The following is a 25,133-nucleotide window of genomic DNA, read 5'->3' on the forward strand; positions in this document are numbered from 1 at the left end:
GCGTGATCAGATGCCACTTGCCCTTCCTGGAAGAGAGCGATAGTCTCCATCTTCTTATCGTCAGGAAGAACTCCAAGATCGGCCCCAGCTTGTACCACAACTCCCTGTCATACCTGGCCAGGTTCGCCAGTGCATTGGCTGCCACGATAGTGGATGCGGCAGTGTAAATCACCTTCTTTCCCATGGCGTCCATCCTTTTCCCCACGCTGGCCGGAGGGACCGAAGACGACGAGGACAGGTTGATCGGCTGTTTCCTTGCAGCCGCCGACACCACCGAATCCGGCGATGGCCGAGACCTCAGGCACTTGGGCGCGTAGTCCGGCGCCCTATATTTCTTCTCTGGCATATCCTGTTTGGCTGGAGCCGTGCAAGGGTACTTCATGAGGTCCAGGCCCGCATCCCAAATATCGTTCAGAAGGGGCACCTCCATGATCATCTTTCTCTTGGTCTCGTGCCTCTGGTATAAGCAGCCCTCCTCCTTGGTTTCCTCGGGCGCCAGATGGAATAGCTTGGAGGCTCTGGAGATCATGGAGCAGAACGATCCCACCTCATCCGGTGGGGACACCCTATGTGGACCATCCAAATGTGGAGATTCACCATCCGCCGCGACGATATCCTCGTCAGCCATCGTCGTGGCCGTATCCGTCCTTGTACCTGTGTCAGGGTCTGCTGGGGAGAAGGGACTCGACGTGGTGGCAGAGGTTGAAATGGGGGCATCGGGTGACGCTTCCTCTTCTTCGCTGGCGGCTGATTAGTGACTTTGGGCACCACAGGTACTGGAGCCAGAGGCATCCTCACCTGGATCTCTGACACTAAGGTGTGTAGAGTCGACAGAATATCCAAGGAAATGTCCATCGGCTAAGATGGCAGAACATGAAAACTAGGCTCTGCGCCTTCGTCGCCATCTTCAATGTCCTTTTGGACCGTGTGTAAGGACTCCTGGCTTTCTTCATTCGTGGACGAGACCACCATGGCTTGGGCAACAGCCTGGGAGGGCCGTTTCGGGAGCTTGTTGCCCCCCCATTACCCCCAGGGCCTTGAACCAGTTTCCTCCCTTCTGGCGTGCCTGCAGACTTTGCCAAAGTCACTGCAGAGGTGTCGCGCCCAGGGGGTAGGGATAACTTTTGAGCTTTTGGGGCTACCCTCGCAGGATCAGCGCCCTTACCTGTCGTGGCGTTAGCCAACGAGGTCTTAGCCTGTGCGGGTTGAGCCTGCTTGGGCTGTTCGGCCTTCTCCTGCGTCTGCAGCTTCTCGGATTTCTCATATAGTTAAGCCAGAGTAGATGACTTCCTCTTCGAAGAGGAGCTCGATTACCGGCTGGCAATGGCGGCGGAAGGTGCTCCCAAGGCCGCGGCCCTGCACTCATCTAAATTAAAAGGGGAAGATGAACAAGTTACTCTCTTACCTGGTAACGTTCCTTCGATGGGATGGTCCGACGACGTATTCCATATCTATGACAGTAATCACCACAGCTGTGCTGCTTCGGAAAATCTTTCGGCGTCTGCGTCCTGCGTCGATGATGTCGATACGCTTTCCTCGAGGGCCTCAGTCGAGCCAACGTCACCAGATGTTATAAGTAGGACGCACGACGCCCGTAGCCTCAGTTGTAGTTTTTTCCCCCAGAACGTGTGGCACCAAACCACTGCCAATATGACCACAGAAAGCCTTGCGGAAACGTACGCTGCAATCGCATAAGAAATTCTGTAGCGGGGCAGGTAGGGAGGGAGCAATATGGAATACGTCGTCGGACCATCCCATCGAAAGAACGTTACCAGGTAAGAGAGTAACTTGTTCTTCGAGGGGATTGGATCCTCCGACGTATTCCATATCTATGACAGACTCCCAAAGCAGTACCAACGTATGGAGGACGGAAAATAATTTAGAATATAGAAATTTAGAATGCCCAATCAAATTGCAGAATAAAGGACCGCCTTGCCAAAGGCCAGATCCTGCCCATGGACAGAATCGAGGGAGTAGTGACGTACAAAAGTATGGACCAAAGCCCAAGTGGCTGCATCACAGATGTTATGATTAGGAACACCCCTCTGCAGGGAAGTAGAGGCAGCCATACCCCTAGTAGAATGGGCCTGTAAGCCTACCGGAGGGTCCTTACCCGCCAAGCGGTAACATTCAGAAATTGCCAAGATAATCCATCTAGACAAAGTCTGCTTAGTCACAGCTTGTCCCAAACGCCTTTCCGCGTAACCAATAAAGAGCTGATCATCCACTCTGACCCGGGACATGCGATAAATGTAGAAACTTAAAGCTCTCCTAGGATCCACCCTATGGAGCCTCTCCTCTTCCTTACCAGAATGTGGAGGAGGATAAAATGCCAGAAGAATAACCTGGCTCAAATTAAATTCCGACAACACCTTCGGAAGAAAGGAAGGACGAACTCTAAGGACAACCCCGTCCTTATAAAACACAGTGAAGGGTGGTTTAACTGAAAGTGCCTGCAACTCACTCACTCTGCGAGCGGAAGTGACCGCAACCAAAAACACAGTTTTAAGGGTTAACAGCCTCAAAGGACAAGAATGTAAGGGCTGAAACGGAGCACCCATAAGGAATTTCAGAACAAGGTTCAAATCCCAACCAGGAGTGAGTCCTTTGAGAAACTGAGAAATTAAAGGAATTTTGAAAGAAGAACACTCCTCTCAGACGAGCGCTTAAATATAGACAGAGTCGCCATGTAACCTTTAACAGTACCCACTTGCAGGCCCCTGTGGGTTAACGAAAGCAAAAAAGACAGAATCACAGGAATGTCACATGGAAAGGGATCCACATTCTTAACCCTGCACCAGTTGCAGAACTTTCTCCATCGGCAACGGTACAGGGACTTTGTTGCTGGCCATCTGGCCGAAAGCAACACTTCCATCACGTCTTCAGGGAGGTCCCAATCCTTGTACCTCAACCTTTCAGAAGCCAAGCGTGAAGGTTGAGGGATCTGACCTCTGGATGGAGAACCTGACCCCCCTCCTGTGAGAGCAGATCGTCTCGGTAGGGAAGACGGCGTGGAGGGCAGATGGACAAGTCGAGAAGGTCCGGGTACCACGTCCTCCAGACCCATGCCGGAGCAATGAGGATCATCTGGGAACCAAACCTCCATAACCTCCGCAGCACTTGGGGTATGATGATGGGGACAGGAAGAAACGCGTACAGCAGTGAGAAGGACCACTCCCTCCCGAACGCGTCTCCCAAGGCTCCTCTTGGAGGAAATTCCTGCGAGCAGAACCTTTCGCACTTCCGGTTGAGACTGGAGGCGAAGAGATCCACTTCAGGGGTCCCCCAAAGGGCGAAGATCTCCAGGAGAATCCCCTGAACTAACTCCCACTCGTGAGAGATCATGCTCTGCCTGCTCAGAGCGTCCGCCGTCTCGCTTTCTTCTCTGGCCAGATGAACTGCTGAGATCGAAATTTCCTGCTGGATGGCCCAGAACCGGAGCTGCATCGCCTCCCTGCACAGAGGAAGTGACCCTGCCCCCCCTTTTTGTTGAGGTAGTGCATAGCCACTGTGTTGTCTGTCAGAATCAGGCCATTCTTTCCTCACACAGTCGGCAGAGAAGCCTTCAGGGCAAGCCAGACGGCCCTCAGCTTCAACAGATTGATATGGAGTCTGGACTCCGACGGAGACCAACGACCGCTGACAGTCAACTCGTTGGCATGAGCTCCCCATCCCGTGAGGGATGCATCCGTCACGATCGTCACCTCCGGCCAGGTTAGCCAAAATGGAGCCCCCCTCATCAGATTGCCGTCGACGGCCCATGACAGAAGGTCCTGGGCGACAGAGGGCAGCACCTGAACAGGGGTCCGACATCCTGCCGGAGGACTGACCACTGCATCTTGAGAGCCCATTGCAGAGATCTCATCCGCAACCTGGCCTCTGGCACCAGAAGAATGCAGGATGCCATGAGGCTGAGCAACCTCAAGAACTCGAACGCTGGGAGACGCTGGGCATGTTGAAACTCGTGCACCATCTGCCGAATGTGATGAGCCTTCACCTGGGGAGGAAAACACTGCCCCAGGGACATGTCGAGCACTGCTCCGATGTACTGGAGCCGCTGAGTTGGCGTCAAGAGGGACTTCTTTAAGTTGAGGGAGAAGCCCAGCTTGTGAAGGGAGTGGCAGGTGACGGACATATGATCCAGGACTTGCTCGGGAGAGCGCGCCCTGATCAACAGATCATCCAGGTAAGGGTAGACGGGAATCCTCCCTTTCCTGAGATACGCTGCCAACACCACCATGAGTTTGGTGAAGACCCTTGCGGCGGAGGTCAATCTGAACGGCAGGACCCGAAACTGAAAGTGTGAGTCGCCAACCGCGAACCTCAGGTACTTCTTGTGCTTGGGATGGATCGGCACATGAAAATAAGCGTCCTTGAGGTCTAGAGACACCAACCAGTGCTGAAGTTGAAGGGCCTGGAGGACTTGAGAAAGAGTAAACATCTTGAACTTGTCCTTCCTGAGGAGATTGATCAAACCGCGCAAGTTCATGATGGGTCTCAATCCCCCGTCTTTCTTTGAAATCAAAAAATAAGGGGAATACCATCCCTTGTTCCTCTTCGCTTCAGGCACCAGCTCTATGGCGCCTTTCTCCAGCAGGAATTTTACTTCCTGGGCAAGGAGCGGATCCGGACTCTTCAAAGAGAGATTCCCTGGTGGATTGTCGTGAGGCCTCTGCCGGAAAGCAAGACAGTAGCCATGGGCTATGATCTCCAGAACCCACGCATCTGAAGTAATGGCTTGCAACTCTACAAGATGCTGCGCCTGCCTTCCCCCAACTGGCGAACCATGGGACTCATGACTGAGCTGAAGCGGCAGTGCCTGAGGGCAAAGAGGCAACTGCCCGAGCAGCCTTGGTACCTCGAGTACCCGGTTTTCCACCTCTGGCACTTCTACGGTGGCCCCTTTGACTTGCAGCTCCTCTCGATTTACTAAAGGATGAGTAATATCGAAAAGAACCTGCCCTCCATTGCTGTCCCCTAGGACGAAAAGGCATAGGTTGGCAAACAGCAGCGCTCAATGACTTCGCTGCAGCTTTGGAGGTCTGCAACCTCTCAAGGCTCTTGTCAGCCTTGCTGCCAAAAAGATGTTCACCATCAAAGGGCATGTTGAGGAGCCGGGCTTGCACATCAGGAGCAAACCCCGACTTCCGCAACCACACAAACCTGCGTATTACGGTGCTCGCCGCCATGGACCGGCTGGCGCAATCAACCATGTCCAGACCCGACTGAACGGATTCACACATGGTATCCTTGCCATCCTGCACGATAGCAAGAAAACCATCCCGTTCCTCCCCTTCGGGAATATGATCAGCCGCTAAGGAGATACAGTTCCACAGTGTGTGCGTGAAACGAGACAAGGCACAAACGGAGTTGGCAGCCTGAAGCGCCATACCCCCAGAAGAAAACACCTTCGCCCAGCCGTCAAAATGTTTGTTGTCCCTATCAGGAGGGATGGTAGGGTACGACGCCTGCTTGTGGGGGCCGTAGCCGCCTGCACCACCAAACTCTCCAGAGTAGGGTGCGTGGTCAAGAAGCAGGGGTCGCCACTGGCTGGGCGATATTTCTTCAGCAAGGACTTGCTCACTGCCGGGAGACTCTCCGGAGAAGTCCAAGCCGCAGCCACACTTCTCTGCAAGGCCATATTGAATGGCAGCACCGGGTCAGTTGGTGGACCTTGGTCGAGGATATCAGTCAGGTCATCCTGCTGAAAATCCCCAGGGGGGGGCAGACCACCCCAGGTAATCCGTGACCCTCGACATCAGGTGCCGGCATGCGTGCCAGGCTCAGGCCTACAAAACTCCACCTCTGGAGAGGTGTCTAGACCACTGCCGTCGTGCAACGACTGATGCAGGTCCTCAAGTTGGCTATGACCAGAAAGGAGGCCATCAGGAACCTCTGCAGGAACCTCACCTTCCTCAGACCCCTCCTTCACCTCAGAAATATAATCCAGAGGCTGGAAGGAGGGTACAGAAAAAGTAACGACATGTTTAGCCTTGGCCAGAGCTTTTCTGGGGGGTTCCTCCGTGCCATGGGGAACCTCCGACAAAGCCGCCTCGAAAGGCGTCGATGGAATCGCATCGAGCGCGGTGCCGACAACTTCGACAGCGTCGACACAGGCCTCGAGGGCAGAGCCCCAACCGTGTCTCTCGAAAGCCTGGGTGCCGATGGCGTCGACAAATTCCTCGGAGGCAGAGGCTCGAGAGAGTCCGTCGACGACCTTGGAGCCGCAGGCGTCGATGTCTTCTTCGAAGACTTCACAGGTTCTCGCGGTCTCGAGGGGGTCGAGGAACGGGACCTGAATCGGGCATGTCTAGAGCGACCATCCTTGTCCGACCGGGACCTCGAAGGCGCCCGGTGGTCGCGACGACCGCTCGAGCAGCATCTCTAGAATGGTCACGGCCAGCGTCTTTCGACAGTGCAGACGGACCAGAGCCCTGCGATTGGAAAATCGCCAACATCTCCTTTCGGAAGAAATCCTATTCCTCAGGAGTGAAATGCTTGTTGGGACAAGAAACCAGCCGATGGGCGGAGTCCTCGAATGAGGACAGGGAAGGTGACCTGTGATGGCGCTTCCTTTAGTGCCTCGAAGAGGCAGAGGAATGGCGGGACCGACTCCAAGACCGAGAACCCCCGGACTCACGACGACGATACAGAGAGTCGCCACTCGAATCATCCGTCGAAGGACCAGTGGAACGTGACTTCCGGGGCTTGGCCATCTTACCGACTGACAGCTTCTTTTTACGCTCCCGCAAGGCCTTCAATGTGAGCGATTGGCAGTCGACACAATCATCCGTATCGTGGTCCTCCCCGAGGCACCAGAGGCAAGCGTTGTGCGTGTCCGTCAGCGACAACTTGGACCCGCACACCCGACACGTCTTAAAACCGGACCGCAGGGTGGAAGAAGCCGAAGACGACATACAATATCGCAAGGAAGAAACAGGTTCTAAGAACCGAAAGAACAGGATTCAGTGGAACCGAGGCGCGCCAAGATCTCCGAAGCGAACAGGTTTGTGGAAAAAACCGAACTGAGGCTACGGGCGTTGTGCGTCCTACTTATAACATCCGGTGATGTCAGCTCGCAGCACCGCTGTGGTGATTACTGTCATAGATATGGAATACGTCGGAGGACCCAATCCCCTCGAGGATTTTTTTATGGTGAAAAAGGTTCTATTTCCCATCCCTAGCAAGGGACGCCTCTACAGTATGGAGTAAAGGGGACTGGATGTAGGAGTACAAGGACTACAAAAGCATGCATGGAAAGGACCAATTGAGATGTGGTGATTGTTTTGCACCTTTTCTTGTAAATGTAGCGTGGGACCTAGTGTCACCCACCAGCTTTCCTTGCTCAATTTTACATCAGGTAGACTTGTCTAGGTGAGGCCTGTCCCTCTGGTACTCTACGTTGTTTCAGGGGTGCAATGGAAACACCATGAAAAAAGTGAAACTTCCAGGAGGAATCGACAATGTATGGAGGAAAAATCAGGCGCTGTTGACTGTAGTTGTCCAATTAATACAAGGTCCTAGCACATAAATGTAGGGATTCATGTTAATTGTGCCTACTCTAGGTCTTCTTAAAGTCCCCCGTAGTGGTGAGGCAAGGCACTGAAATAAGTAAGGATCCAGGGCAGGGATGGAAGCCGCTGGAAAAATTCCTGTAGATGAATGTAACTTAGGACCACCAAGGTGACAGTGAAAGCTAAGGCGGAGGGGAAAGCCAGGAGGAAGGTCCAGGACCAGGGAAGGTTGAGAATTAGGACGGACAGGGGAAAGGAATTTTATCAGCTGGCACTTACGGGGAGAAGTACTGGTAGCGTCCGCTCAGCAATGAAAACGGAGCGTTGAGACACTTTGGTTCCTGGTCACGCAGGGATTGGCTGCATGTCCAAGCGCCATACATCAGATGTTGTGGCCACGACATCCATACAGGACGGGTAGACAGTGACCCTTGTCCTGCACAGCCAAAAACAGGCATGATGCCCCGCCGCAATGGCCCTTAGGTTAGGATTCACCTAAATGGTTCCCAAAGCAAGAGAGAGAAACAGTATTTGACCTCACAGCATCATGACCAGCCAGTCAGATATTGAACAGAAGGGATTACTGAGCTCCAGCGACCATACTGGGGTTTAACGCACGCTTGGGCTAGGGAGGAAACCACCCAAGGCAGGCGAGAGAGGGATGGCCCTTACTGAGCCCCTTTTGAATAATTTCAATTAAAAAAATTGCACTGTCTCCGAGAGTAGTTGTGTTCTGGGGGCCATCTGTGATAGAGGTGTGCAATATCTGTTCTGTCGAGCTGTTGGCACAACACATATTGATGAGCATTTATGTACACTATATAGAGATTAATTCTGTCATCCATAACATGCGACTGTGCCTGAGGAGCCGAAATACCTCTTAGAGACTCAGTCTCTCACACACATTTGACATGGGTCTTGTGTTCCACTATCTCGGGAGCAGACAGGATATTGTTTGAAGTATCCCTTCCCCACTCACACTACAGGATGAGGTCAGTGTAGTCACTCAAGGGGGAGCTTCCTTGTCAGTATTTAAACGGACTCCCTAACTGACAATCCGTGCTGCTATCAGGAGGAGACAGTGCTGCACCTCTAAATTGCTTCTGCGAGGGTGGGTGTTTCTCTGAAAACCAACGTCAAAATCACAATTTCCTATCAAGGCTGCTATGTATTATCTCTTCGGCTTACAGTCTGTTTTAGGGGCCACAGGCTCCTCCCAAGGTCTCAATGGCCTGCCACCTATTGTAGCACATCCTCACTACAGTCCTTTGGATGTACGTGAAAATACTGAGCGAGAAAAGTCTGTGCTGCAAAAACTGAAGTGAATTCATACGTATGGTGCAATAATGTATTGGCTGATTGATGTTAGTCCCCCAATACTTACCTTTTGGTGGCACACTTCCTTGTGTGCCGCTGACTCACCAGTCTCCCTGCGATGCCAGTTCCCTTCGCTTAAATGGACGGGAACTGGCGCTGCAGGGTCCTTTTTTATTTATTTTTTGTTTATGTTTATTTTTCTCCCTGCCTGTTTGAAAGCAGGGGACTCCCCCGCAACCCCCATCTCATTATAGCAAGCAAGGGAGCAAAGGACACCCCCGTAACCCCTACTCCCCCTGTTCGCTATAATGGAATAGTTTGGTGTAGTAGTTTGCCATTTTCGGCTGTACTGAAATTAGAACAATTATGCCATACCTTAATTTGTTTTTCTATATTTTCGGGGGATTCACAGTCCTTTCACAGAGGGGTTGTAGAGATGAGCATGGGGAGTTAACTCTATGACTCTCCTTTTAATAGTGTGCTCTGTGCTTTACAAGAGGCTGCTTAGTAGATACAGCAAATTCAATCTAGGGTTTGCATGCCCCTGTAGACAGCAAAAGCTGAAACTAGCCATGTGAATCCTGAAAATTGCAAACTATCATTTTGCTGGCCCGCAGAATTGCTAATTTTGGCAGCAAAGTCATATAACAGAAACTGGTAGATGGTTCAAGGGTGTTAATTTTCAGAATAGTAAAAATCACGGTTTATATTCTGGACAGGGTGCAGGAGAATGTTTTAATGGGCTTCCCTCTCTCAACTCCTTGGGCTTCCCCCACCCTAGCCCAGGCGTCCCTAACACCCAGAATTCCCAGCTAGCTATCAGTAACACCTACTGTTGAATACTAGCTAGTGGTGAGAACCTAAAGGCAAAAAATGTCATCTATCTCCCCTTGAGGATCCAGATAGATAATGCTCCGGGTTCTTCAACAAGGTCCCTAACCTTACACTCCCAGAGTTTGGCACAACAGGAATGAAAATTCTCTTTTGCCAGTAACAAACACCCTAGAATGTTCTCTCACAAACATGCGCTCCCCTCTCTCCACTTTCCACTACTCTTTCCGCCTTATATGATATGATTGGTTATTTATAACACGCTTAATACCCAGAGGTTTCTAAGCGGGGGGATTAAACCTTTGTTGCTCTCTGTCGTCTTGCTTCCAAGGCGAGAACGAAGCTCCAGAGCTATCCTCGCGAGATCATCTTACCATCTTCTCTACTCTCAATGGCCCCACTTCCATCTCTGCCTTCTCTCACACCCTTTAGTCTTCTTCCTCTCCTCTCGCGCTCTACCCTTCTGTCACTCTGTCTGCGCTCTCTCCTCACCCCTTTAAACACGTCTCTCCTCACCTCTGTACACACTTCTCTCCACACCTTTCTAAACACCCTTCCCATCACCCCTCTACACACTCTTCGCCTCACCTCTCTAGGCACCCTTTTCCCCACTGATTCCCGCATCTACGCCCATCCCCTAATCTTACTGCACTCGTTCAACCCATCTCTTCCAATTACACACACTTCCTGCTTCATTCCACGCTCACTGCTACTCCCAATACCACCTTATACTCTCTCAACCCTCCTACCATACACTATCACTAATTCCCAAAACTTCCCTCCTCTCTCTCCGTCACTACCCTTTCACAGCCCCCACAATACACTACATATAACGGGTAACAATTTATTTATTTGGATTTGTTAAGTGCCCAACGGCCCGTGGGCATCGTGGCGCTGTTACAGAATATTTGACTTGGTACAAGCTAACAGTGGTGACAGGCATAGATTACTACAAACACATCAACTTTAATCTCTATACTCGAAAGCCTCCACTACCTCCTTTTCCACCTGTTACACTCCCTTCACATGTCTCTAGGTCAATGTTTACATGACCTTTCCTCACCCATACAACCCGCACCCTGTCTTTCATTCTCTCCCCTTATATAATGTGTGTTTCCTGCCTTCAACAACCACTCCCCTCCTCTATTGGCGCAAGCGTTCAACTGGCTGTGAACCAATATGTCTCTTTTCCCCAGGGCAGAAAAGAGTTTTAACCCCCCCCCCCACTTTTCCAGCACTGTGTTGTTTGCATTTTCTGACCGTCTATCTGCTTGCTGTGGGTCTACAATTTCTTGTTATGGTACTTCTGTGCTGGCGAGTTTGGTGTCAAATTCAGTTTGGGGAGGAATTCCATGGCTCTCCCGGTCCAGTGAGTCTCTTCTCACTCCAAGTTCGTTTTGTTGCCCCCATTCGCCTGTGACCCATTTGGGGTTGGCAGGTCGGTTGTTCTGTGCATCATTTCTGTTTGGCAAGGAAGTTCTCAGTCCATTTCCTATCTGTTCTTGATTCCGTTCTCCTGGCCCAGTCCAGTGTTTTCCTTGGTTGCTCCCAGGTGCATTCTGGGAGTTGTTGTCCTGCAACATTAAAAAAAACTCTGGCCAGAAGAGAGGTTGGCAGACATTGGTTAAGAACAGTGGTACCAGCATTCATACACAATGTAAACTCAGGGGCGTACAGACCACCTCCCTCTCCCTCCCCCTCCCCTTTCACAGGATCAAAACCTTGACCCTGTCACAGTAATAACTGACCCTTTTGACACTGGCTTGTATTGAACAGGCTCAGTGGTAGACAGAGGGAAATGTCCAGGCAAGTAGGGAAAAGGAGGTGGGCATAAAGGTGAGGAAGAGGAACAAGTATAATCGAAGAGAAAAGCCAGAACAGCTTGGAGGGCAGGGAGCTTGTGGGATTGAAAACAACGTGGATAGGGAAGGAAGGTTCAGAAAGTGCCTTAACGAAAATGGGCCATTCTGCAAAAATGCATATTAGAAGCACTAACCATGCACACCTGGGATGGCCAGAATAAGCATAAGATCTGAATAAGTCACACTTGCCATGTACGAGATGTGGGGTAAAACTACCAAAGGGTTGGCATTGTCAGTGGAGTTGCAATACCTATGAGCCATGTTTTGAGGTGGAAATAGCATTGGGGCTGTAAGGTTCAGAAGACATATATGGTAGTGGGGAAGATGCTGCAAAAGAGGAGAGGGGCACAGGGCCCCTTGTTATGCTTGAGCTAAAACATAGCGCTGATGCGCAGTGCATTCTGGGGGCTATAATGGATATTTATTCCATGCCTCATTGAAAACTACATTTGCACTTGCTTTGCTAAAAGACATGCTTTTAATGTTATTCGTTGCTGAGCCTGGTATGCAGACTTCAGTCAAGGACATTGTGCTGGGAAAGCTGGTTTTGTTATGTCTTGCTATGAGTTATGGAATTGTTTTCCGTGGTGTTTTAGAAGAGGGAAGCTTTGCTCCTTGGGGGTTAATGTCGATTGATCCGACCGGCAACCGACGGTCACTCAGCAATGCGCAAGTGCTAATGCCAGAAGGTTCGAGAAATTGCCACCCCTTTTTGAGTAGGGCATGTATATATGGGAAGCTCTGGAAAGGTCAGGTGGAAAAAAAAAACCCACAAAGACCTCAGTCGGAGGGGGGATGCCTTGTTCCGACCTTCCTGTGGGCTGTTGTGCTCTCTGCCTGGCTGCTACCGGGGTCTTCCAGCCGCTTCTGGCAAGATGATGGATTCAGTTACGCCCATGGTCATGTATTTTCTTTTGAATTCTCTATCTTCTCTGTGATTTATTTCTGTTTTATCACTTCTTGCTTCTTAGCTATGAATAAATAGCCGTATAAGTGCTCATTATTCTGCTAACTGCGTATCTGGTTGTGAGTTATTGCTCCATCTACCTGCGTTCAAAGTATTTTCTTTCCTCTGCAAATGTACTGGTGATAAATAATTGTCCGTGCACTCTTGGCGAGCAATACAGTCCCTACAATGTTGAAATCACTGCAAGGAGACCTTATTAATGGCACACCACATCTGGCATAATGAGCTCTATTCAACAAGTTTAAATTGATGAAACAAAGCCCTAAACTAAGCTAGAAACATGAGACTTGTAAAAGTGAAAACCGTACCAAAATAAAATCCAACCCACCTGTATTCACGCTCCACAGCATGAGCAGAAGGCAGAAGGTTTCCAGGTGGTTTTTTCCTCAGGACTAGTTGACGATCCCCATACCCGATGTAGTAAGTTGGGTTGGACTGTCCGTGACTGAACTGTCGCAGTGCAAAGGGACCTAAAGTATTTTTCAAATATAAGGTAATTAGAATGATCATGCATAATGAAAAACATACTCACCCTAGTGACAACTGTACCCTCAAGTCTATATCCCCTACCCTCAATACGTGATATGATATCCTATGGGAATGGAATCGAAGTGCTGGTTTGTAAAACCTAAAATGTAGTGTTCTTTCATTGTACATAGTCACGTGCATGTGCAGCTACAACCCTGCCTCTCCAGGCATTGTTCTCAGCTTTACCCTTCAATTTTTAATCAATGCATCTAGGATGTACCTGACTAACGGCTATGTTTTAGAGGGGAACGCAGGTGGGCATATGAACTAAAGGAGACTATGGACTAGGAATACAGTAGTCACTATGGTGAATACCGGTTTCTTACTCCTACGCCCTATCCATCATATTTATTGGAGATTCAAATTAACTAAATGGCTTTGATAGGATCAAACCAAGACTAACTTGGAAAATATTCTTCAACAAAGCCTGAATTAACTGGGCATCAGCACTCGAACTGCCATCCATTTAGCAATGATTACAGAAAGCCAAGTGACTGCTTTGACAATAAAATCCCAAGGGATATATAGCTGGAAGGCCAGCAAGGGTGCCTTACCGTATACCGCATGGGCATGGAGACCCTTCAGAGGGGCTAGCTTTTGAACTGAATAACTTTCCACAATTCATGAGACAAACCTTTGAGGCCAGCAAGCCCTTTGTTGCAAAGTCTACTTGTGATGCTAAATTCTTTGTTATATCAAGGTAGAATTCAAAGACCCTGTGATTTCCCAAGCAATGCATTATTTCAGCTTCTGAGGAAGGCTGGGTAAAAAAAGCAGGCAGAGAAATGGCTTGCTATATGTGGAACACAGACTCCATGTTGGTGGCAATGGAAGGGTATGTTTGGAGATCTACTTTGTCCTTATGTGAGACAGTAAACCGTTTTATGAAACCAGTTTAATATTTATCATAGTTATGGGCTCAAAAGGTTTATGCCACGAGGACCATGTTATGATCCCACAGTGGGTTTTCAGGTTTCCTCGGGGGAAATAAGCCATCAGAATGGCATTTCACTAGTGGATTGGAGAGGGAAAAATAGGAAGCTTGCAAATTCTGGTAAGTGCCTGTTGCCGCTAAATATGTGACACATGCCAATTTGAAGAACCAAGGAGGCAAGCTTAGTAATGCAGATAAGACATCATTTGAAGAGCAAAGCAATGGGTTTGAGTCCCTATAGAGGTAACATTAACACAATCTGATCCATTTCCTTCTGCATTGAGAGCAAGTAAGCTCTTTTCTTGCAGTCTGAAATACCTTCATATTGACTTCGAGAAGCCCACATGTCCTAAAGTTCACTGCTCAGGAACCAGGCTACTTAAGACATTGATTAAGGGGAGAGGTGAAGAATGCAGCCCCTCGTTTGAGGAGGAAGACTGACTCGGGTCATTAGGACAGAGAACCAGAACCTGAGCAGCCACCAGTGCGCTATTAGGATGAACGTGCAAGTTGTGGTCTCCTTAAATAGTAGAAGTGTCTGCCCCCCTCTTCATGCAATTTACCAAGGTGTAAGACATCATCCACTCCCATAAAATGTTCAGGGCATCCCACAGACACCCAATGCAATGATGCCAAGGGAGAGTCGAGGAGAGTGGTGTAAAAAGATCAATTTAGGGGCGCCCACAGAAGCAAATCAAGCCGGACAGAACTTTCAATGAAGCTTCCATTCATTATTCAAAGAAGATGGGTGGCTCAAAAAGTATGCCTCAATGTTCGAGGAGCTTGGGAGATTGAGGGCCCGCAGACAGATGCAGTGACCCAGTGCCTGTTCCAGCATTTCCACAACGAGAAGAACAACAGTGGGTGAATTGGTCTCATCTTATTTGCTTAACTTGAATAAGGTAGTGATGATGTCTGTGAGGCTCTACATCACCATGTTGTACCTTTGATGTTGGGAAGAAAAAGCCTTCAGCATTAGGAAGATAACCCGTGATTGCAGAACACTGATGGGATCCTGGCGATCTTGGGAGGACCACATTTTTTGGACTTGGAGATCTTCCAGGGTGACTTCCCAACCTAGCACTGAGGAATCTAAAGTGATGGTCACCATCTGAGAGACTTCTAGGAAGGGGACCCACTCCATTTAATTGTTTGTCTGATCCAGCCACAGAAGATGAGGCAGATTTCTGGAGGGATGTGAATCGTCGTTGATTGAAGTCTGTGACTTAGGACCAGAAAGCTCAGAGAAAAAGCAAGGTTTTCTGCATATTGAGACAGGTGAAAGTTACTGTACTGCCAAAACCCTCAAGGACTTCAGACCAATTAGTGTCTGCAACCACTATGCAAATATGGTGACCTTCTGTGGAAACGACTGCAGATATGGACTACATCCGAAGCTCTATCTTGAGGAGGGACTCCCAAAGCCAATACTGTGTTTCAACAGAACCCCACAATAAACAGGTCCTGTAAGACTGTTGATGATGACTTTGAGGTTCACAAGGAGCCAGAGGTCAAAATGTACACTCAGAGAAAGCTGTAAAGACAACCCATTTCCCTGAGGAGATTGTACCCAGTCAACCAGGTATATGTACAGTGTTTGCAGATCCAGACGACTGCTAGTGCCTCATGCTCAATCTGAGAGTACCAATGTTCCACTTCAGAGAGGGCCTGGCTGCCGAAGGCCACCGGCCTCCTTATAACTCGACTGATGACTTGCAGAAGAACTGTGCCAAGCCCCACGGGGCGATGATTTCAGTAGTATGGGTGGGGTCGAAGTAGGCCGTTGCTGGGTCGGATACCTGGGCTGTCCAATGTCAGTCCGGATCTTTTTTTGCCAGCACCCAGAGGGGCTCGGTAAGGGGGGCCAAGTTAGGGATGAAGTTCACTATTAGGCAAAATCACCTGCACTACCCTTTGGGAACACTAAAGGCAATTAGGACCACAAGTGTAAGCACAATTTCACCTTTGGTACACGGCTGTACTGCACAGTAAAGTGGTAGCGATGGCTGAGCAGCCAGACCTCTCTCAAGAGTTTAAGTGAGCAATAGAACAAGTTACACAAAAGGACCAACAAATACAGTGATTCAAGGTTTCTTGGTAAAAGAATATACATTTATTTACTCAGTCAGTTATAAAACATTACACTAGCACAAGCAGCTCAATATTACACACTAATACACCACAAAAAACCAACCGGTAAGTAACTGAACAAGTTTAGCTCAAAAATGAAGTAGGAGCAAAATGACACTTCAGATACTTAATAAAGGAGGGAAAAGAAAAGGTTATAAGAATAGACAGCCCAGATACATTCATAGGAAGGGCAAAGGGTTTCAGTTAAATACAAACAGCAATTTGTCTCAATAGGCCTGGGTCAAAGTCAATGGTTCAGAGTCTTTTGTATAAGATAGCACAGTTCTGGTAGATAACGGTTAAGTCTTTGCCATGGATTTTCAAAGGATTTGGATAGGTGAAAAGTTTGATGAATGTTTAGGGAAGGACAAGCCTTCGTAGTGGAGTAAAGTTTCACGCACTTTCTCGATGGCTGAAAAGATTTCCAGACCGCGTTTGCACAGTACCTTGTCAATGAAGAAAGCTGTAGCTGAGGCAGTTGTTCCAGAAGCAGATCACGCTGTTCCTGAGCTTCAGTCATGGGGGCAAGAAGGACGACGTTGGGAGGTTCCTGCACTGCCCAGGGAAGAGGCCAAAAGTTGGAGCAAGACGTCGGTTTAAGGTGTGAGTGCCTTAAAAGTCCATGTTCTGGTTTCATTCCCTCTGGCTATCCGGTTTTCAACAGCACTCTGATTAAAATTCGACCAGAATAGGACGGTGTCCAGGTGGCTTATGAGTTGGTTGTTCCCACCAAACTCAAGGGAAGAAGCTAACCTTGAAGGGCTTCTCTGTCATCAGAGTTTCAGGCAATTCGGACCTGCAGCACGGCTTCACCGGTCGTCCAGGAGTTGCAGCAGTCCTCTTCCTTCCTCTCCTCTTCGGTTCTTTCGTTCCAGTGGTTGACTCTGCTTTCCTAGTCCGAGAGACCTGCTTTTAAACAGTTTTCCCCCATTCATTCCAGCCTGGCTGTCACTCGCACAGCAGGGTGGCTGTCCTTGCCGGACATCCAGCCGGCCAATCACGCCAGAGTGCATTCAGGTCTCTTAGGAGACTAAGCACAGGGAGTTCCGGACACCTCCCTCACATCCTGTCCACCCCAGACACCCTGGCGGCAGAGGAGGGCTTCAGCACTGAAGCCCGCCAAATTCCACCGAACAAAGGGACCAAACCTGGTTTGGCACGCAGAGACAAACACAACTAAGACCTTTCCTAAAAGAAATGGCAAAAAAAGATGAGTGTTTTTACAAATGGGTCTTGGGCGCCATATTAAAAAACATGGCTGACCCCGATTTTTAGCTACCGTTGTTAGCGGTCGGGAAAAATCACAGTAATTGATCTAAACCACTGCCACCAGCCATTTAAAGTAGGAAATGGTAACATTTTACTGTTACATGAGTGTATTGACTCAGGGGAAGCTAGGCAACCCCTCCAGCACTCTATAGTAAGATAGGGTGTGCTGCATCAGTAAATTTAAAGAGACTAGTAAAGTCAATTTAACTTTACATGCTCTGGGAGACAGTAGTCAGCCCCAGAGAAGCTATTTAAACCTTGGGGAGTCTGAAAGACACCCCTGTGTCACTACACTGAAGGTGCTGTGACACACACAGAAAATGATTATGCCACTGAAGTTGTTTTAAAACTCCATAACCAAAGAACACAAAAGTAAAACACACACAAAATACACGGAAGAGTGGGAAAAAAAGGCTCACACTCTTCCCAGGTAAAAAATTAAATCCTAGAAATCCAGCAAAATTGCTGGGGGTCTCAAAGGGTAAGGGAAATTAGCACATTTGGAGAATTCTCCTTAACATTCAACATCCCTAGAAAACTCCTCACCGCTGTGGGTGACTCCGGGCTGATGCAGTTTTGAGGTCATCCACTTTCTTGGGGTCGGGGGACAGCTCCCTGTCTTGGAAAACAAATTTTTTAAAAACCTGGGTTACATAAACATGCATTTGCGCTTGTTGGGGGGTCAGGCCACGTTGCACGAGCCCATCCAGGGCCGCCTCCAGCCGAGGAAGGTTTTCTTTGTGTGACTTGGAGAAGACAAGTACATGGTCACTCACGTTCAAAACGCCCCGGAGTCCTGCCAGCACACCCCTGATGGTATCTTTAAAGACTTCTGCTGCCGAGGACACCCCGAAGCTTAGTCTTTTATACCTGAAAAGGCCACTGCGGAAAGAGAATGTGGTGATTGAGCTTGAGTCCACATGTAGGGGCACCTGATAGTACCCAGTTTTGAGGTGCAGGGTGGAGAAGACCTTGGCCCCTTGTAGCTCGGCCAGAATGTTACCTAGTGTTGGGGCAGGATGCCGCTCCCAGCCAATGGCTTTGCTTGGCAGACACATGTCCACACATATGCAAACTGCCTCAGGAGCCTTTGGTTTGGCCACCACCACAATGAAGGACACCCACGGTGTGGGCCCAATCTCTCTCTCGATGATGCCTGCCTCCTCGAGCTTGCCTAGTTCTTCCTCCACTTTCTGTCGCTGATGCATTGGTAAGTAGCGATGCTGCCAGGCAACTGGTTGCAACGATGTATCAATGTGGAGCCTCATCTCTTGATTCTTCAGCCATCCGACGGCGTCGAACTTCTATACCAGGTTGCTGGAGTCACTCTCATACGTCTGGAACGCGAACTGTACCAATCCGAGGTCCTCGGCTGTTGCACAGCTCAGTGAGGTTTCCTTTGCAACAGGAGTGATGTACAACGTGGTCTCCACAGACCAGTTGTCGTAGTGCAACGTGGTGTGGAAAACCCCAACTAGCGGTAGAGGAGAGGAGCCTCCATAGGTGAAGATCTGGACCCTGGGGCGGTGCAGCATGGGTGGTGGGAGCAGCTTTTTCTAATAAATAGTCGGCATCACGTTGACCTATGCCCCGTGTCGATGAGTAGTGGCATGCCTGTGCCGTGCACGGTCCCCAGGGAAAGCTGATTGCGTTGAGCACCGACACTGCCCAGGCATATGGCGGACACAAAGACGACGTCCTCCAGGTCTACTGCATCCTCCAAGCAAGACAGCATATGATCCTGATCTGCAGCAACAGCTGTGACCCTCCTCTGGCATGGCAGGGGCTGTGTGAGCGGTGGTATTGCTACCTGTGGGCCAGGCAATGGCACCCTGCACATCCTGGCAAAGTGGTTAGGCTTTCCGCACCATGTGCAGCTTTGTCCACTGGCCGGGCATTCTTTGTCATGCAGGGTTGGGCCTCTGCAGTGGACGCAAGGCTTCGGTTCACCAGAGTCAGCCTGCGCTGTGGATCTTCTGGCCGCCCTCGAGGACCAGCCCTTGAAGCACGTACCGTTTCCACCCAGTCGACCTTGGATGCCTCCTCCATCTGCGCAGCTCGGTATGATGCCAGCTCCTGCACCCGGCCCAGCTCAAGGATCCGCTGAAGTCGGATATCAGGCTTATTGAGGATTTGTCGTTGAGGGCGATCGAAGCACAATGCTGAATTATCTGCACATATCTCATCTGTTTTATTATTGAGATGACAGGGCATTGCCAGGCCCCAAAGCCGAACGTGGTATGCGTGAAGAGGCACAGTCTGGTCCTGGTGCGCCTGTCGCAGCCTGAACCGCTCATAGTTTCCGTTGACCATCGGCTATGAAGTATGCCTGGAGCGCCGTTTTCACCTCTGCATACGAATTGTCACCTGGTCGCAGGGTTTTGAAGAACTGTTGTACCTCACTCCCAGCGTAGAACAGGAGCATGGCTTTCTTCTTTTGGTCATCGTCCTCACCCGAGGTTGCAAAAAACATTTCTAGCCTCTCGACCCATAAGTCACATCTGGGTCCTAACGTTGCTGGGGCACCAGTCACATTGATTTTCAGAAGTGGGGCGCCTGAAAAACCCCTTGGTGCTCCCTGTGTCCTCATCGCTGTCCTGGTAACATCCCTGCTGGCAACAGACATGGGCGTGGTGTGGGATGTGGAAACCCCTTCATCCTCCCTGTCACTCTGCATGTCAGGGTGTGACTCTGCCGACCGATCCACCCAGGGACAACACTGCCGTGCTTATCCCCTCTTCCCAGCCGCACAAGCACCCTCTGAAGGGCTGCATGCTTGGGGTAACCCCTTTCCAGCCGCATGAGCACCCTCGGAGGGCCGCAAGCTTGGGGCTTCCTGTGGGAATGTGTCCCAATATGGATGTAGAGCAGGATTTTCCGCCCAGCACGAGACGCATCACGGACAAAATGTATTCAGCTCCCCCGACCCCCAAGGAGCATTGTGTCCGTTGCGCACCGGTGGGTTAGGAGTGCTCAGATAGGTGAGGGGAAACACAAACAAGAGATGAGAAAAAAAAATAATTCTGACGCACTCACTGTGCGTAGCTCACAGCGGTGCCAGAATGGAGGCTGCCTCAGCCGCTGGCACCGTGCGGCAGTCCAGGCTCCTTTTCTCCGCCCGGCAGGGCATGCTACACCTTCTCCCTGTAGCCACGGGGAAATGCCGGCACGCAGGCGGTGGCACTGGCGACAGGCAGGCTCCAGTGGCAGCACTGCAGCTGCCAGAAAGCATTGGTTGTGGCGGGCTTTCAGACCCGGGCCCACCGCCTCGTCAGTTGTTAAGGCCCTCGGGTAACACCCCAGGGGCTAAAGACCACACGACGGGCTCGGTTTAAGTCGCAGAGGATCCCTGCCTCCAGATAGGTGGGGCCTCCCATATATTTACTCCGTTGCATGGGTCATCACGTGATACATGTGACAGCCCATGTTACAACACAGGAATTCTGAGTTGTTAGCCATTGCATGCTGGACCATATTTACCTGCATCACTCTTTCCGGAGCAGAAGACAGGACTGTGACAGATACCAGCTGCCACTGCAACATCACGACAGACCTCCCCTTCGATGTGTTAATGTGCACAGTATACACAAGCTTAGTAATAGGAAGCTTGGGGACAGCCCTGGTGTTGTAGCTTAAAAGGGAAACTCAGTTGAGCAAACTTTTAACCATCTTATTCGAGGGAATATTGGGGTCCCGTCTCCACCGGTCAAAGGCTTCACCTGGTGCCGGGAACCTCAGGGTAGCCCCGGTGGCAGATTTAGCTCTTGAACGTGAAGCCACGAAGTTGCACCACGAAGCGTGCTTATGCACGCGATAACAAGAGCAGCTGGGGGTGCCATAAAAGCAAATCCACTTACCTTTTGACAGGTAACCTTTTGTCCTCATTGAACTCTAGGAAACGTGCTGGCGGAACTTTCCAGAACACTGGTTTCCAAAGATGAAGACTCTTGCCAAGTTTCCGTACTGAAAGGACATCACAGGCTAACTAGCAGTCCCGCTTGAGACACGGCTGATACACTTCCTACGCAGGGAGTGCGGGTAGGAAAAAATGGCAATGCAGTCACATTAAGGACATGAAAAAAGCAATGGCATATGTGGAATGAGGACAGTTAACGTAGAAAAAGGGATGGTAAGAGATGACTCCGCATGGGGAGGTAGGACCATGGCTGAAAGCACCCACATTTGCATACAAATGGAAGGCTAACAGAACTGTGGTGCTTCAAAGACGCAATCCGGTCTTCTTCCAATAAAACAGAATGCCACATTAGCATGGAGACAAGGGAATGGGACATAGGAGTAAACTCCATTTTGTTTTCTCTTTCTCCATGCACAGTACAAAATATAGAAGATTCACACTATAATCTCTCAAAACTGTATGCACATGTACATCCAAGAGGGCAAAAATTACTCCACCAGCAGCACACCATTAATGTCATACTCCACAAGCAGCAAATTAGGGTCATGTGAAACGGGACTGCCTTTGTTTTCTGCCTCCCTTATACTTCGTTAAAAAACCAAACTACCTTCAACTGTCCATTTACCTGTGCTGTGGAGCTTTGCACTATAGATAATACGCCAACAAAGACCTTTCTAGGGGATAAGGTCTTAACCAGACTTGACATGCTGCAAATCTACACAACTATACAGACACCTTGAATATGTATCACTAAAAATAGGCCTCTTGAACATTTATAAAGATGCATGAGTTTTGGGTTACATGATGCAGCCCAGCTGAAAGTGCTTGCTGGCGCCATCTCCTATGCAAGTGGAAAACCCAGGCGCAGACATGTATGAATAGTTGTAAAACTGTTTTTACGTTCAGATTGTATCAATGGTAATTTTACAAATCATTTTAAAAGGGGACTTCCTATTCACAAAAATGGGCTATATTGCGAAGTTGGGAAAACAAGTCATGGTTAAATCAACAGGTACCCACGCTTACCCGTCAAATTCATCAGACAGCATACAAGATAAAACAAAGAGAAAAAAAGATATACGATGGGAAGTTGGTGACAAACCTGAAATAGCAGCACCCCCTCCAATCCAACTAAAGGAGATGCCGAGGAAGCTAAGAATTACAAAGTTTATTCATAAAAGGAAAGAAAGTGGGCATATTGTCATAAGCCGACGCATCCCCTTTTTTAGAAGTGGATATGCTAATGAAGCTCTTTCAAACAGTCATCCATTTCAGGATAGTATCTATGTCAGTGCTATCATAGTGCTTCTTGTAAAATGAAAAAGAAAGAAGTCTTCCTTGGTTGTGTTACGGAGGCATGTACTGGGCATCAAATAAAATCACATTTTAATTGTAATGTCTGAGTTTAGGACCTTTGTCCCAGAGGTGCATGTCATATGTTTTGAGAAAGACTATCAGTATAGATATAGAGCTTTCACTTTTTTTCTGCCATTTGTGGAGGGCTCCATATAATGCAGTAACCAGTGGCACATTCTCTACGTTATCCAAGCCCTTGTCACATTAAGGTGCCATAGGCGTGCATATGAAAGGGGGCTTAAACAAGCGTTCCTTCTGTCGTTTGATTTCGAATCAATACAACACACCAGAACACAGCAGTGCTTTAAAGCTTTGCTTGCTTGCGTCATTTCTTCTCTTTCGCATAGAAAAAAAGTCATAGGATTAGAAGTAGCAAACGTTTAATGTTAGTGGTATGATTTGTAGAAAATGTAATATATGAAAAATTACCTTCATGGTGATTCAGGTTCTCTTAGTCCGGGCACTCGCTCCTTCACAACTGGTTGGGAACGCCTGCATTTGCTAAGAAAATTGAAGGTGTAGGGCCTACATCACGCGTGCGTCTCCTCGCACGCCGGTCCAACAACTTACACTTTGTCACCAACGTTCCACACCCAGTTCCTGTGGTTCCGCCGATGGCGGTAGAATTTAAGTATATGCTTACTAAAGAGGGCGCTAGAGTGCCAACCAAGATGGCCGCCTTGATCTGAGCTCCCGTACATGGCCCGCATTAATCCTGAATAATCTTGCTGTTCCCGGTGGTTTCATCAAACTACGTTCCCGATTCCTGGCTTTTAGCGCTGCCTGCCACTAGCTCCCGAAAACTGGGGTCAAAATAACCCTCAGAGCCAGCTGTGTCCCGAGGCGCCTGGAGGTACCTGCGGCGGAGCGGGAGTGGATCGCAAGGTGAAGACCAGCGGCTGGCAGATCAGTGGAGGCCTTCTCCCCCCCCCCCGATCCTGGGCTGGCAAGTGGAGTAAACCTCGCCGCACCGACCAGAGGACGCCGCCGAGGGCCGGAACGGCTCAGAGGCAGACAGGCAGCTTCCCCCCCCCCGCCGCTGCCGCATCCGCTTCACCTGCTGCGGATTCCTGTGGCCCGTCAACGAAGCTGAGAGCGGGGGCTCCGTGCAGGGCCCTGGGGTGCTACGCTGCCCGGAGCGGCCCCCACTGAAGGAATCCCTCACTCGCCGAGAAGGAGACCGCGACCGGCTGCGCGAAGAGGTAAGGAGGGGGTGGGAGCAGGCGCTGCTCAGTGACACCGAGGCCAGCCTTCGCACCCCCCTCCCTCCTGCGCAGTCAGACAGACGGCGGAGCCGCCTGGGACGCTGAGGCGGGAGAAACCGTGGAGCACGGGGGCGCCGGCACTGCTGCAGCCAGAGTGGAATTATCTGCGGCCGCACTCCGCTTTACTTGTAGACTCGCCTCAGCACTATTACAGCGAGCTGAACCATGCACCTGTAGCAGTGCATACCCTGCATACCACTCCATCCTAAGTGACCTGCTCACTCCTCACAGCACTAACACAGCAGCATTTAAAGGGGAGCCGATCCTGCTATAAAGGAAACCCTAACCCTCCATTTTGCCATCACAAGACCCCTCTACACTTTATCGACCTCACAGGGAGCCCATAAACTGCCTCCTACGGGGAAAATCCCAGTGTCCACCGTCGCAAACGCCTGCCACCAAACGACAGCCCATTGACCATTCACTGAGCCACTTGCCCATCTGGGCGAGAAAGGAGTCTTCAGGTGTCTGACCACACGGATCGTGGGCTCACACCGCCTCTTAGCAAACCAAGTTCATCTTTGTAGGTGAAGCCACCACATCACCCAAAGTGCAGCTTTACAGGAAAGTCATCCTACCACGCAGCAGCATTTGCACTCGCTTTGCTAGTCAGGAGACCCCTCCCACCTCGCCGGTGAGTTCCTGGAGTACCCTAGACAGAGCAGATTAAACTCCCGATCCTCCACACATCATCGCAACCCCTACTCGCGATGGGGAAAACTGACAAAACCCAAAAGAAATTGAACTTTGAGAGTGGCACAACTACAAAAGTACCCCAACAGCAGGAGGACCAGGTGTCCGTGTCAGGTGGTTTACTCCAGACGGTAGCAAGCGACAACCCGTCCGAGATCAAAGAAATCCTTCTTGAACTAAAAGCTGGCATAAGTAGTTTGAACAATAAGATGGACGGGCTAGCCTCCAAGGTTGATCTTCAACATCGCATAGACACCCACTCTGAACGCCTGGACGAGGTCGAGCAGAGAGTATCCAATCTTGAAACTACAACAACCCTGTCAGGCAAAGTCTCTCAACTAGAAACCCAAATGAAATCAACCCTAGCCAAGTGCGAAGACCTTGAAGGCCGCGCAAGAAGAAATATTCGCATTGTCAGTGTACGAGAGCATCAGACACAGGCGATAATGGAGGACTATGTAGAGTCCCTCTGCATATCCCTTTTCGGCCCCGACGCCTTATCTCAATTCTTCATCATGGAGAGGGCGCACAGGATACCAACAGCCAGTCCA

The 25,133-nt window shown here is 49.8% G+C and overlaps 1 protein-coding gene across 3 annotated transcripts in view; it reads right to left on the minus strand.

Moving 5' to 3' along the window:
• ACAD10 (acyl-CoA dehydrogenase family member 10) overlaps positions 1 to 25,133 on the minus strand; it is a 2,051,508-nt gene that overhangs the window by 1,531,042 nt on the left and 495,333 nt on the right. For all 3 annotated transcript variants that reach the window (XM_069619514.1, XM_069619513.1, XM_069619515.1), the window contains one exon: positions 12,820 to 12,961. In XM_069619514.1, the coding sequence (XP_069475615.1) occupies positions 12,820 to 12,961 (142 nt within the window). The remainder of the gene's footprint in view (positions 1 to 12,819; positions 12,962 to 25,133) is intronic.

The sequence above is a fragment of the Ambystoma mexicanum genome, chromosome 10 (genome assembly GCF_040938575.1).
Source record: "Ambystoma mexicanum isolate Mex_15411 chromosome 10, UKY_AmexF1_1, whole genome shotgun sequence".
Classification (NCBI taxonomy): Eukaryota; Metazoa; Chordata; class Amphibia; order Caudata; family Ambystomatidae; genus Ambystoma; species Ambystoma mexicanum.